We start from the raw sequence: 15,730 nt of genomic DNA, 5'->3' as shown, positions 1-15,730 counted from the left end.
TTATTCACAACAAAATGTTTATGTCTGCATATTATATTATTTACAAAGTGATAATAGTAATAATGTTATCTTCATTTAAATATCACTGATACATTCAGAACATGTATATAATCTATTGTGTCCTCATTCATCCTTATCTTATCTTTGTTTCAAGGTTCACAAACATGACAAACAAGCAAAACTAAACGATTTAATTTACTCAAAATGTTGATGTTGTATTTTCTTTTGTTGCCTGCAGTTAATGGTTTCCTGCTAGATACTTCTCAAGGGAACGGAGAAGCCTCTACTACCAATCAGTATCTTACATTATCAAAGTTCTATGAGGAGATAAAATTCCAACAAGAAGAGGTCCACAGGGATACAACAAAACTCCGCCATGATACAGATAACTCGCTTGCCTTGCTTACTACTCAACTGCAACAGAAATTTGATCTTTTGGATAAGAAATTGGCTGAAATTGAAGGACAAAACCAAACCACTCCAGATTTTCATAATTTAGAACAAAAGTATTTGAAATTGGAACAGAATTATCACTCCTTACAGCTTGAAAATAATTTGTTGCAGAGCAAGAAAGATCAGATGGAAAATGAACTATTCTTGCTACGTAACGAAACGATTCATCAAGGACAAGAATTAGCAATGTTGAAAAATAAATCAAGCTTTCTTGAGCAGAACATTGAGGAGCTTAAGACTTTGAGGAGTATCAAACCACTTCAAGAACTCAAAACTTTACAGCAAGAAGTTAAATCAATTTCTGTTCAAACTAGTTCATTAAATATGAAGGAACAAGCGCGTAGCCAAGACGTTCTTGCATTATACAATCAGGTACAGGAACTAAGAGCGAATAGTACTAGGTCAACCACAAATTTATCTACACAGATGAAGACTTTACAGATGAATTCTAACACTTCAATTATGGATTTGGGTACACAGATTATGATATTACAGACAAATCATAATACATCCATCACAGATTTAGTCACCCAGTTGAAATTTGTCCAGAGTAATCAAACCACCATGACCACTGCTTTGGCCAATATAGAGTCAAAAGTGCATGAGGCAACCTTAACTGGAAACCGAACATTTACTCATTTACAGCAACAGATAGACAAAAACATGGAGCTAGGTATTTATATTAGTTCTTGTATTTTAAGATAGGACAGGGGGCACCTTTCTCCTTTCTCCCACCCCTTCTCTCCTTTCTCCCGTCCCTCTTCTCCTTTCTCCAACCCCTCTTCTCCTTTCTCCCTCCCCCTTTCTCTGTCTCCCACCCTGAAAACATGAAAAACTAGTGTATATAATGCTAGTTTTAAAAGAAATCGATCAAATATCTTGTTTTTTATGGCTTGTTCCCGTCTAGTCCTTTCACAAGATAGCAGTGTTGTTTCTTCTGCTTCCAAGAACCACAATAACTTTCTCACTGACTGTTAAGCTGTCTGTTAGCATTGAATTTGTAACTCTGATGCACACCTTTTCCCGATGATTTTTTTAAAAGTATACATTACATCCAAACTACAGAAACGCAAGATAATGTGTGAAAATATGGGGAGTTTTTGTGACATTATTAGTACAATGTCAATTTCGTAAAGAAATCAATTCGTTTTAAAATGTTTGCTAAAAAACACAGCTTGAAGAATAGAAAAATAAGATTCTTTTAGAAAATAATACGAGATATAATTAATCAAAAATACATAGAACAAGCAGTCGTTGAAAATTAGGCAGAAAATGAATTTTGGAATGGAAAAAACAAAGAATAACAAAATTGTTCTTGAACTTGGTTATTTTGGTGCACAACTTTCCCTATATGTTCCAAGTGTAACCAGTTTTGGAATATTATTGGACTGTACAGAAAATATGGTTCCAGAAGCTTGTAAAATATAGATTCCCAATACTGTTATCGTATAAGCAGTTTACACAGGACAGCAACATCGGAATCAGTTATAATTTAACAAAGACTTGTCATTTTGGGATGTCAACACTTAATGCGCACCCGTTGGGACGAAATAAAATTAGATCATTCAGACCCAGTGTTACATACTTTTTCTTTCAATTTCATATTTCAAAACAAATTATTTCTTGAAATTTACAATCACACAATTCATTAAATAAAACCCAGTGACCAACAATAAATGAGTAATCGGTGTTTTGATGAAGGTAAACCCAGAAAAGAGCTCCAAACCCCCCAAAAAATTAAAGAGTTATGTTTCTTAGCCTATATTTCTTCAAATACAGATACAAACTGAAAAAAACTTACATTTTAATATCATTTTGGTTCATGTTAATTTACACTTGGGTGTACAGGGATAGGTGTGTTTTGTTGTTGAGTTGGACATGATGAACAATTGAGATTTCCCAACTGTATTCTACTATGAACTGCTTATTCAAAAAGAAATGATGTCACCAAATGCTTTGTAAAATAGAACACAAGAGTGCACACGCTGAAATGTCTCGCCTTCTATACTAATCATTGATATTATGTTGATAGTCCTAAGTATAAAGCTAAGCTTTATTACAACTGTCACATAAACTTAACATTAACCAAGATAACTAAACAAAGACCAATGAATCTTGAAAAAGAGGTCCAGGTCAGATGAACCATGCCAGGCAGACAGGTACAGCTAACAATGCTTCTATACAACATATATAGTTGACACATTACTTATAGTTTAAGAAAAATAGACCAAAACACAAAAACTTAACACTGTGCAATGAACCGTGAAAATGAAGTCACGAATAAATAAAACCTGCTCGACTGACATAAAGATCATATAATATTTCCATACACCAAATATAGTTGACCTATGGCATATAGCATTAGATAAAAAGACCAAAACTCAAAAACTTAACTTTGACCACTGAACCATGAAAATGAGGTCAAGGTCACATGACATCTGCCCGCTAGACATGTACACTTAACAATCATTCCATACAACAAATATAGTAGACCTATTGCATATGGTATGAGAAAAACAGACCAAAACACAAAAATTTAACTATAACCACTGAACCATGAAAATGAGGTCAAGGTCAGATGACACCTGCCAGTTGGACATGTACACCTTACAGTCCTTCCATACACCGAATATACTAGCCCTATTGCTTATAGTATCTGAGATATGGACTTGACCACCAAAACTTAACCTTGTTCACTGATCCATGAAATGAGGTCGAGGTCAAGTGAAAACTGTCTGACAGACACGAAGACCTTGCAAGGTACGCACATATCAAATATAGATATCCTATTACATTTGTACTTATAATAAGAGAGAATTCAACATTACAAAAAATTTGAACTTTTTTTTCAAGTGGTCACTGAACCATGAAAATGAGGTCAAGGACATTGGACATGTGACTGACGGAAACTTCGTAACATGAAGCATCTATATACAAAGTATGAAGCATCCAGGTCTTCCACCTTCTAAAATATAAAGCTTTTAAGAAGTGCACTAACGCTGCCGCCGTAGCCGCCGCCGCCGGATCACTATCCCTATGTCGAGCTTTCTGCAACAAAAGTTGCAGGCTCGACAAAAATCATAAACGCTTAGTATACTGTTTTACCTGTGTCCATTTGGCCACCCGTCCCTCAATTGATCGGTATATAGGATGTAGCTAAGGGTTTATACAACTTATATCAATGTGCTATATTTTTTTTTATGTCAACTTTAGTATAAATATATACACCAAAAGTGCGCATATTCAGTAAAGACTTTTTTTTAAATGACAGGTTGCTAATTTGCATGGTATATTGGAAATATATAAAGGCACGCAGAGCACATAGTCCAACTTCCTCCTTCTACAGTGTACAATTTCAAGGTGGAAATTTTATAATGCACCAAGTGTTTTACTTATAGAGGATGCATGTATGTTCTCAGATTTTTTTTATTGTATCATTTTTCACGAATGACAGAATGTTGGACTAACATTGAATACAGTTTGCAAGGTTTGTCCGCAACTATGCACACTACCTAAATGTTTACATCATACAGAGAATGTACTATTATATTAAAAACATGTATTATTATATCATTCACTTTTACAACTGATGCAATGTTTTTCTAAGTAACCTCTTTTAATGGCTGCATTAAATGTGAAAATGTGTCTTTAAGACACAACAATTTCAAATTGTATTATACGTCCTGAACATGCCTGAAATATTTGCCACTGGACATTTTGCAACTGTCATACATGTAAGATGTTTGGCTAGTCATAAAACCAGGTCCAATCAACCATTTTCTACATAAGAAAATGCCTGAGTTTTTAATTTCCTCGGAGTTTTTTGTGTTCATGAATCTTTTGATTTACTCATTTATTAAAAAATTGTTTTCCTGCTAAATTTTAATGATTTTAATACACATTTTTGTCTCCTTTTTTACCCCCTTTCTCCTGCCCTTCTCCCGTCCCCTCTCTCCGTTCTCCCTGTCTCCCTTTACCCTGTCCACCCCCTCATGTATTTTAAAATCAAATCTGTAGTAAACCAAACTTCAATAATCATGTACATAATTAAACTTTTTTTCTTTTTTAAGTATGAAAGTAACATTATAAATTTCAGTTTTCAAGAATTTATTTTTCAGTGGCCATGACTGCACAACCAGTATCTATCAAAGAAAAAGCTGGATTAATTAAGTTTGACAATGTCAAATTCAGTATTGGCATAAATAATCTGTCTGAGTATAGAAGTAGTGGGAAATTTATTTGTGAAAGTGGTGGATTGTATCTAATTTCTGCCTCAATCATGTCCTATACTAATGCTGCTCAGTACAAAATTTACCTCAATGGTAATGCTATATCAAACACAAAGATTGAATATAACAACCAGGGTACTACTATGATAAATACTGGTACTGTTGTTCTAGCACTACAGTTACATCCTAATGATAGTGTGTGGGTATACAATAGTGGTGATTATTTTATATACAATGAACCCTGGTCCACATTAACAATTGTAAAAATCAAATGAATTAAACAATAAAACTGCTTTTAAAGTCTCTGTACTATTACATAATCAAATTTACAAAATTAGAATTAGCATTGGCATGATGAATGTCATTATTTACAACTGTAAAATAAAATGTAATTAATGTACAAATAAGTTATTATCAAATACCTTGTTCTGTATATATGTCGTGTACATGTTATTATTTTGTACAGGTTATTACCTGTACAAACATTTTATACAAGTAATTACTTGTATGGACCCATCATACAGGTTATTACTTGTACAAATAAAATTGTACAATTAAGTAATTACTAGTACAATTTTTACTGAGAAAAAGATAATACATGTAACTTGTACAAATCGTTATTTTACCTTGGTCTAATTCAAATTGACCACACATTGTTTTTCTATTAACAAATAATTTATAAATTAGCAAAAAGGTACAAACTTTCAATGTGTGAGTACTTTTTATATATCAAATATATGAGCAAAACTGCTCAGTTTAGTAGTCAAAACTAAAGTGTAATTGGAAAACAGTATAGAAAAGAAATATCCTGATGAAATAACTTAATTGTGTGATGATAATAACTCTTCTAATAATTCAATATTTACATGTGAAAGATAGAGAGACTTTTAGTTATGTAAAAGAAGCAAACTTGAGGTTCAAAAAGACTGAATTCAAAGATATTTCTAAAGGCAGTATGATGCTTTAAGTGTAGCAGGACTTGAAAAAGTTATTCGCAAAGGAGACGAAATAATTTATTATTGTACAGTAGATAAACTTTACCCTTTGATTAGACCTGCACATTCTGGAGTTGAGCAAGGAGCGAGGCTATATAAGGAGTTAAAAAAAAATCCAATATCAGCAGAGAAATTATCAGACTTTTCATTCAGATGTGTGAACAGTGTGTTTTGAAAAAAAAGTGGATCATGCACTACCAGGATCACCAAATATAGTGTACTGCACAATTAAAAGACAAAAAAGAGCAGCTGGAGTGGCTTACAAACTCACTGACGTTTTTTTACCATTGGGAGCTCCACATATTCTGCAAAGTAAAGTAAATGTACGTCTTATGTAGTTACAGAACTTAAACTTCTTTGGCAAGAGCTAAAATTGGTGCATGGTAGAGCACGTTACCCTCAAAGTCAGGGATCCGTCGAAAGAGCAAACGCTGAGGTTAACGTCAGGAAAGCTGCACAATTGCTTTCTTTAAGTTGTGGTCAAGGCCATGTTTACTGCAGCTGTCGTGGTGGCTGTAAGACAGGCGAATGTAAAGATTAAAGATTGAACTTGTTGTGTAACTCCAGATATCATGCTTCCTTGTCGTGTGCAAACAAATAAGATATATAATCTACTAGGCTTGACTTTTGTTTCCAATATATGATATTATGTATGCAACTTTTTGTAATGGTTTATGTTTGAAAATAAATGGTAGAAGGGTTACAATTTATTTGTGCTTCTTTTTGTAATGATTTATATTTGAAAATAAATGGTAGAAGGGTTAAAATTTATTTTTGCTTTTAACGGCGTTGTCACTTTCCCCAGAAGTTCGTAAGTGGCATCAAGCTGTTTAGCTAAATTTGCTCAAGGTGTCATGTTAGCTTATGTTATTTCTTTGCGTCAGTCGTTCGTCTGTACACTTCAAAATCAATACTAATAAACAATTGAAAAAAATCCAGACTAACAAACTCAAAGATAAGAGTTTTAAATAAGAAGAAACAAATATCACTAAAAAATAGTGAGTTGTACAAGTTATTATCTTTTTCTCCACAAAAATTGTACAGGTAATTACCTGTACAATTATATTTGTACAAGTAATAACCTGTATGATGGCTTCATACAAGTAATTACTTGTATAAAATGTTTGTACAAGTAATAACCTGTACAAAATAATAAAATGTACACAACATATATATATAACTTTTGAAGTAACAATTGTTTACATTGAGCAACCCTAGAGGCCTTTCTTCCCTCAATGTGGAAATGTATACATAACTTCTAGTAAATGATAAAAAAAAATAATGTTTCCTTTTTTTTTTTATAAATAACTAATTATTACATGCATTACATGTTATTGACTTCATAACATTCAAATTAGCATTCTATGAGATGTACATGTATAAAATTAATTCAATTAAAATATCTTATTTACTGTGGATTCATTTAATTTCGTGGGTACCAATTTTCGTGGATTAGGGAAAACTTGCAAGATCGTGGATATTAAATTTCGATGTTTTGCTGAAGTCTGTATACAAGCCTATAGAAAATTTGTTATTCGTTGAACTTTTAATTTCCTGGTTCAACAGTACCCACGAAAGCCACGAAAATTGGTATCCAACGAATAATAATGAATCCACAGTACACGATTTTAACAAAGATTGTAATAAACTATATTTTGGTACTGTTTTATAAAGAAATACATTGTGTACTATTGTAATTTAAATATATATATTGAATAACGCTTATATCATCATGTATATAGATCTATGTTTTTTTATTCATTCAAAAACTGATTTTAAAAATAACAACAAAAAATATGACCATCATCATGATTATGACCATATGCATGATGACCCATAGTTGTTACTTTTTGTGTCATTTAGTCTCTTGTTGAGAGTTGTCCCATTGGCAATCAAAATCGTTTTATAGTTGTACAGTTATTCACAAGTTCATCTGTATATAATTTTAGGTCTTTTCCTCAATTGTTGGAAATGGGATAAAAAAAATACATGAACTATAAAGATTAACCCCAGTAACTGCTAAGATAGTTTTATTGAAAAAAAATAACTTTGTCCAATATCATTTATTGCAAAGAAATTCTTCTTTTGCATAGTATATACATGATATAAGACTACTAGAATGACTTTGGAAAAATTAAATAAAATTTGTGTTCTGTCAAATAATACAAACCATTACTGTTACCTGCTTTAAATCTTTAGGCTCTGTAGCTGTATCTGAATTTCTTAACACCTTTCCCATCGCTGAGTTTGGTTCAGGAATGCTGTTACATGTATCGATTTTAATATGATGATGACTCTGGTCAATGATTTTAGTATCACAACCTATTGTTAATGAGTTAGCATCACCACCAGGATCAGTAACATCATGTGGATTTACAACTGATGAATTTTTTAATCTTGTGTTGCCTTTGACATGTGACTGTTTAACATAATCATACTCCAGAGTCTTTCTCTCATTATTAAAAGAATTTGCAAACCATGAAGAATTGTCATTTGGTGATATGGTATCATTCAATTGACAGTTATTTATATCATAATTACTTTTTACATTTGGTTCACTTTTGAAATATTTACTCTGTCGATTTTTTTCATCTTTCAAGTCTCTACTACTTTTGTGTCTGGTTTTACCAACTCTTCGACATGGTCCCTTTTCCACCTCAGCTGACATCAAGGTACATACATATACAATATTGAGGTATTTGGCAAGTTTTACATTTCAGGTTCCCTGTTGAAAAGAAATATTAGAATTAAAACTTTGTTTCTTACACACAGAAAGACATACATGTATCTCACCCTTTATTTTGTCATCAAATTAACACAAAAACACAGCAAAAAATAAATGAAGCAAGTGTCTCAATATTTGCTCCTAAGTCCTAACCAGCATAAACTGTACAGGATTCTTAATAATAATACACGCATCACATTGAATAATGTAAAAACGACAACATGTATGATTTTAAAAGTAGCTGTTTCAATCTTAATAACATGATTTTCTGAAAGGAGAATGATTCTAGTTTAGGGTTTTACATGTAAAAAGATTGTTATTTAGTCAGAAAACATAAAATTAGACCTAAATAGCATGTTGGACAGAGGTTATGTTGGACGTAACAGGACATTGAAAAATTGAATATTTTCCTTTTATATGAAGGCCTAGTTAATAAATATATCAATTTTTCTCTGACAGTTCATAAGATCTTCAATTAAAGTATATCATTTTGTTAAATTTTTCAAAAACTAACTTATAAGTTGGAAAAATCTTAAAATATGTCGGACAAACGGGGACATTTTTGGATGAGAATTTGTTCCATTTGCATCATTGAAAGTCAAAAACAAAATCAAAACTATGCTGTTTATACTAATATCTACAGCTGGTGTTCCTCAGCAAGAGGTAAAATGGTTCATTATTAAATAAATGGATAAAACAAAACCATAAAAAACTGTAGGACAAACATAGGACAGATTATATTCCCTGTCGGACAAACATAGGACAGAATTCATTAATTTACTGATCCTAATGGGAATTTAAAAATGGGCACCTCTTAAGAAGAGACTAGGAAGGGTCTGAGAACTATTTTTTAGTTTATGTGGACTTGTTAGTTGTTAACAAGGTTCTTTTTACTTTTAAAAAGCTGTTACGTCCGATATTAGAAGATTTTGTCCTACGGTTCGTCCAACAGAAAATTAATGGACTCTTGTTACGTCCTAATTTTCAAAATTATGTCAAATTTAGACTGTCAACAGTTTAAAACCTCTTTATTTTTCATTTATATGTAGTATTTAAGGTTAAGTAATTGTCAAAGTAGAAGCGAAATTGATTCTGTGACTTGTGGTAGCCATTTTAGAGAATATCTTGGATGTTGGACGTAACATTTTTTTGGACAAATGTTGGATGTAACTTCCATCTCTTGGTTGGACAGAAAGAGTGTTCACCCCTTCAATGTCGTTGACCTCAAGTAAAAAGGAACAGTTGACAGCAATACCGTATGCACATCGCGATTGTAGTAAAATTTGTTGTCATAAACATTTAAAAAAAACTTAAACTGAGTTGGCAACTTGCAAATGAAAATTGAAACGTTCGCCCGTAACGGTTGGACAGATTTTTCAAGAGTAAACTTTAATGACAATTCCTGAAAAAAATAAAACTTTCTGCTGTAACTTCATGATGAATTATCACATTTTAGTTAATAAGCTCAAGCCTCAAGATATTTTGTGCATTTAATTGCCCTCTATTGTTACATAACTTATATTTCATTTTCACATAGGAAGAAGACAGAAAATGTTAGTCCAACAACATGACCATTTAAAATTGTTTTTAATCCTTATTTTTCGATGATTTTTCATGTTTTAGTGTCCTTAACCTTGCCAACCCTATTGTTTTACCTGAAAATCTTTTTTACCTAGTTGCCATTCATACAAAAAGGTTAATAAAACAATTTTGATTTTGGGTCATTCGACCATGTCACAAAATAAGCATGCAAAAAATAGGGAATTCAACACTTCATTTATAAAATACTTTATTCAACAATAAACTTTTCATATGAGACTGTTTATATTATCTCTTCATCATGCAGTGAATTGATTAGCTACCTGCATTAAAACTCAAAATGATTTAAAATATGAAAAAAATGCATTTTTCTGGGACACCCAGTGAAACAGCACTTTACTGAATACTTAGCCATTTTGTGTTATTTCAACTGTACACATATTTGTACAGTCATGACAGTTAATGGCACACACAAAAAAAATTGAATTTTGTATAAAGCTAAACTAGACATAACACAAAGCAAATTTGTCCAGTTTTAATGCATTCAATGTACAATGTAGGTAACAGAAAGATTCTGCATCCAACAAATTTTGCTCAAATAAAAGTTTTGTTCTGTTCCTATTTGAATGTAGGAGATATGCATTGGGAAACCATTTGTGAAGAACAGTGTACAGAGTAAAAAGACACTAGCTGTTATTATGAACATAATTCATAAATGCAATGTAATACTGTAAGTTATGTTATTTTTATATTATTATATGTATATTTTGATATGTTCCAACCATTTGATTTTGATTTCTGTGATGATTTGATTATTTGAAGTAATAGCACAGAAATGCTTTTGAATTATCTTTTAATACAAAATTGTGTTTTTCAGGCATTTTAGCAAGGTAAATATATTTTTTAGAATCCAATCCACTTTTCGTGTAAGTATTTGGCCTATATAGATATATATGGCCCTCTTAAATTTCTTTTTTTTTTGCTTTCAGAAGTGTCCCCCGTTTTAGTTCAAAAAAAATATTATGTTTATGGAATACCATTCATTTAATAATTTTTTGTTAATAATTTTTATACGACCGAATTTGGTTTTACGTGAATGGATCTCTTTGAAATTTAATAAGAAGGTTCAATACCACAAAAGGAAAGGTTGGGATTGATTTTGCGGATGATGGTCCCAACTGTTTAGGAAATAGGGGCCAAAAAGGGGCCAAAAGCATTTTGGAAGTTTCTAGACAGTAACTTGTGTGTAAGTCTATGGAGTTATCTGACATTTTACCACAATGTTCCAAATCACAAAAGGAAGGCTGGGATTGAGTTAGGGGGTTATTGTCCCATTCATGCAGGAATTAGGGTCCAAAAAGGGCTAAAAACAAGCATTTTTCTAGTTTCCAGACAAAAACTTGTGTTTAAGTGCATTGATCTCTCTGAAATTGTACTACAAAGTTCCATACAACAATGGAAATGCTGTGATTGAGTTTTGGGGTTATTTCTCCAAGGAGGGATTAAAAAAGTTTTTTTGGGGGAGGGTCCATTTTTTTCTCTCTCCAAATTTCAAAAATTTTCTAGAAGAAATCTTTAATTGCACAGTATTGCGTGATAGATTTGTAAGATCTTGACAATTGTGTTGTGTCAGAAACCTATATTATGTCAAAATTTTTATCACAATCCAAATTCAGACAGTATCAAGCTTGAATATTTTGTCCAAATTTGCCCCAACTATTCAGGGTTCAACCTCTGCAGTCGTATCAGGCTGTGCTCTGCGAAGCATTTTATTTGACATTGTACTGAAAATCCTATGATTGAGTATATGTACATGATATATGTTTTTTATAGTACTTGAAGTAATATGAAACAGGTGAATATGAAAAATAGTGTTTATTATATATATCCTATTCTTAAAGCAATGCATGTACAATGTACAATGTATATATACACATACATGTACATAAACTTAGTCCTCTCTACATTTTATCATATGTTTACACATCCACATCGTATTATTGTCAATTATTTTTTATGTATGTCTGTCTGTTATGATGTAAAAGTATGGCAGCTAATAAATTGTTGTGTTTTGAAGCCGTAGTTTACGGATTGACACCTTAGTTAACAATCAACAAAAATGTATGCATACATACATGTAGAGCATGAGTATAACATGTACATGTATAATAAGATAATAGTTTATTTCAATGACAGATCCATGGGTATTGCTATCACCCGATTTTTATTAGAAAGGTAATGCTGAGTTCACTGCATAGGGAAAACAGACTGGAAGCAAACAAATAAAAAACCAGTAAATTTCTTCTAAATTTTGACAAATTATAGAATTTTTTGAGAAAAAAAATACGTACATTACCGGGTAGTTTTATGATAAAAATATTTTGTTAAAAAAAAAAATATGCATACAATTGTTTTTAAATTGAAGTTTTATATATCTTTAACATATTTAAGGTTATTTTAATTTTGTCTTTAGCAGTTTTTACTTTTTGATACCTTGTAACCAATTCCAATATAAAAGATGTGATCATGCTGATTGGAGAACTTTGAGCTTTTTTAAATGCCTGTTAGTGTTAGATTCAACAGGTTGAACTAACTGACTTGACTCCCATTGGCATTGGATTGGACAGAACAGCTATTTTTTCTCTTCATTGAACCCCAACATTTTAGCCCCATTAGGGAACAGTAAAAATCCAGTAAATAGTAATCATGGTAATTGCCTAATGACCATTTCAATTACCGGTATGTCTTCAGACACAATGTTCTATTAATTCATCAGGGGCTGTTCTAATCCAAATTATTATGACATCTTGATGATGAAAGGCTATTGTAAATTGAAATATAAACAAATTCAAGGATTATTGCATGTTTTTCTACGGGCCTGTCAAGTAGGCTAAGATCAAACAATGCTCTTGACCTGTTAAAAGTTTATTTTATTAAATCATCTTGTTGTCAAGCCGTCAATATGATAATTAAAAGATCCAATTGTTCAAGACATTTCGGCCATTGGCCTTCTTTAGTTGTTTATTATTCCTCTAAACTACATGGCTGCCATTTCTTTTTTCAATTATAAAAGGTATGTTCCCTATTGGAATTTTGAAAACAAGGATAATTAAAAGAGACAGCAATATATGCAGTGCGTGTTATCATGGTTATACATCATATATACCTTATATTTGATCATATTTTTTTAAAAGACACGATGATTGCTAACAAAAAATAAATGTGCGGAAACAACTGTATCAAGTGAATTTGGTTAAGTTTTGGTTATCAAATAACAATAACCGTGAACATCCATCAATGGAAGCACTAGGGTCCATTCAAGGCAGCATAACCAGCGGACACAGGGTCGGATCCAATCATTATTAAAAAGGGGGTTCCAACCATATGTCCCATACAAAAGCATCAGTTGTCAAACAAAAAGGGAGGGTTTCAAACCTGGGACCCCTCCTGGATCCGCTACTGAGACACCCAAATAGGCACATGACAGTCTGTTGAATCGACCCAATGGGACAACTGCATATATAAACAAGAATGTGTCCATAGTACACGGATGCCCCACTCGCACTATAATTTTCCATGTTCAGTGGACCGTGAAATTGTGGTCAAAACTTTAATTTGGAATTAAAATTAGAAAGATCATATCATAGGGAACATGTGTACTAAGTTTCAAGTAGTTGTGACTCTAACTTCATCAAAAACTACCTTGACCATTGTTGACCAAAAACTTTAACCTGAACTTCGCACTTTCATTTTGTATGTTCAGTTGACCATGAAATTGGGGTCAAAACTATAATTTGGCATTAAAATTAGACAGATCATATCATGGGGAACATGTGTACTAAGTTTCAAGTGGATTGGACTTCAACTTCATCAAAAACTACCTTGACCAAAAACTTTAACCTGAAGTCGGACAAACGAACGAACAGACGAACGAACGAACGGACGGAGGCACAGACCAGAAAACATAATGCCCCTCTACTATCGTAGGTGGGGCATAAAAAGAAGATGTGGTGTAATTGCCAATGAGACAACTCTTCACAAGAGACCAAACGACAAAGAAACTTAACAGCTATAGCTATAGGTCACCGTACGGCCTTCAACAGTGAGCGAAGCCCATATGCCGAATATAATGTCACTCTACGGTGACATGGTTTAAAACAATATTCCTACAACAGAAACTTTCTAACGTAGCAGTAAAGGTGAAGACAGCCGGTGTTTTAAAACATTGTTGAATGCTCTACAGTGACCTATACATGTAGTTGGTAATTTCTGTGTCATTTGGTCTCTTTCAAAGAGTTGTCTCATTGGCAATAGACCACTTTCGAGTTCATCCGTCACAGGAAAAAACTCGTCAATTATACGTGCCTTCATGACGTCATTTACCAGATAGAGGGGGTCGACTGTATCCCTGCACTATTTACGTTCATCAAGCGTCTTGGTGATCGTCATTGTGCAGGATAAACTAGAAATAATGGTTGTTCTGTAGGTACTTAATGACAATTCCCTAATGACATCAATGCTGATTGTCAATTTTGAGAATTCAATTTGTCGTATAATTCATACAATATAGAATTATAGTTTTCCAACCACTCGCTCAACATTGGAATGGAAGTGACGACGCCCCTAAACGCACAAATGTGAAATGACGTTCACTAAAACCAGAGTTTTTGACGGAAATGCATCAAACTCGAAAGTTGTCTATTACACCACATCTTCTTTTGTATATATGTAGTCAAAATCACTGGAAAAAACTGATGAGAACTTGGACTTGTTACTTCAAGCTCGAACTAGCACTTAAATCATGCAGAACAATACACATCAACACATCATTGTTCAGAAACAAATGAAAACCTTGCTGTTGTTTGGAAATCACTGTTTTCATTTATCATGTTTATTTAAAAGAATGTTTTTACTTTTTTTTTTAAAGATTAAAGAAAACTGGGGAAAAAATTAGAGAATAATGCGTAAAAAATCACTTTTAAAGAATAGACTTATTTTTTGAAGATTAGAGAAAAAAGGGGTGAAAATTAAATGTTTACAGAATAACAGACCCCCCCTGGCATCCAGACCCTCACAGAGTTATATCCCTGACAGATATAGAAGCCTTTCAAGGCGTCATAATTATTTGGACCAGGGCTGTTCCAGCTATTTTCAAAAGGGGGTTCCAACCATGTGTCCGCATACAAAAGCATTCAATAGATGTCAACAAAAAGGGGTAGAGGGGTTCTTATCTCGAAATCCCAGGCTTAAATTAAAAACATGAAATCCCGAAGTCCCGAATTTGAAAAAAAAATAAAATCCTGACATCCCGAAAAAAGAATTCCTGGATCCCGAAAGTGTCAAAACCGAAATCCCGAACTTAAAAACACCTGATTCTGACGTCCCGAAAAAGGTCCTTGTCATCATTGATTTGATATAACTTCATCAGTAGTATTAGTATATGTATGGGATGATGTGTATTTCATATTTGGGGTTCTACAAATATATGTGATGAATACACATAAATCATGATTCATTTTCATCTATTTCAGTATTTTAACCAGAAAAGTCTAAACTTTTGGTTTGAAACGTGTCCCGAGTAAAAAAGTTGCCAACACTTAGATCATACATCATGTACATATTTACCAATTTGAAATGACTTCTTCTGTGTATGCAGCTGCGTATTTTCAGACTTACGCAATTTAAATTTCGTGCCATTTCAAAGAAAGAGTTCCAAATTAAAAATCAACCGCTTACGCTCTACAAAACTATTTGACTTTCTCCAAATTGTCATTTATTTAGAAAATTAT

The 15,730-nt window shown here is 32.6% G+C and overlaps 1 protein-coding gene across 4 annotated transcripts in view; it reads right to left on the bottom strand.

Annotated features, from left to right (window-relative positions):
• LOC139520770 (helicase POLQ-like) overlaps positions 1-15,677 on the bottom strand; it is a 38,379-nt gene extending 22,702 nt beyond the window's left edge. For 2 of the 4 annotated variants that reach the window (XM_071313698.1, XM_071313699.1), the window contains exons 1-2: positions 15,567-15,671; positions 7,848-8,402 (exon numbers count right to left, since the gene is read on the bottom strand). In XM_071313698.1, coding sequence (XP_071169799.1) covers positions 7,848-8,345 — 498 coding nt within the window. In that variant the 5' untranslated portion in view covers positions 8,346-8,402; positions 15,567-15,671. Of the gene's footprint in view, positions 1-7,847; positions 8,403-15,549 lie in introns of all 4 variants that reach the window. The other 2 variants (XM_071313701.1, XM_071313700.1) reach the window with 2 other exon arrangements.
• Positions 15,678-15,730: the final 53 nt, after the last annotated feature.

This window comes from Mytilus edulis, chromosome 4, assembly GCF_963676685.1.
Source record: "Mytilus edulis chromosome 4, xbMytEdul2.2, whole genome shotgun sequence".
Classification (NCBI taxonomy): Eukaryota; Metazoa; Mollusca; class Bivalvia; order Mytilida; family Mytilidae; genus Mytilus; species Mytilus edulis.
This window is presented reverse-complemented; position numbering and strand designations above follow the sequence as displayed.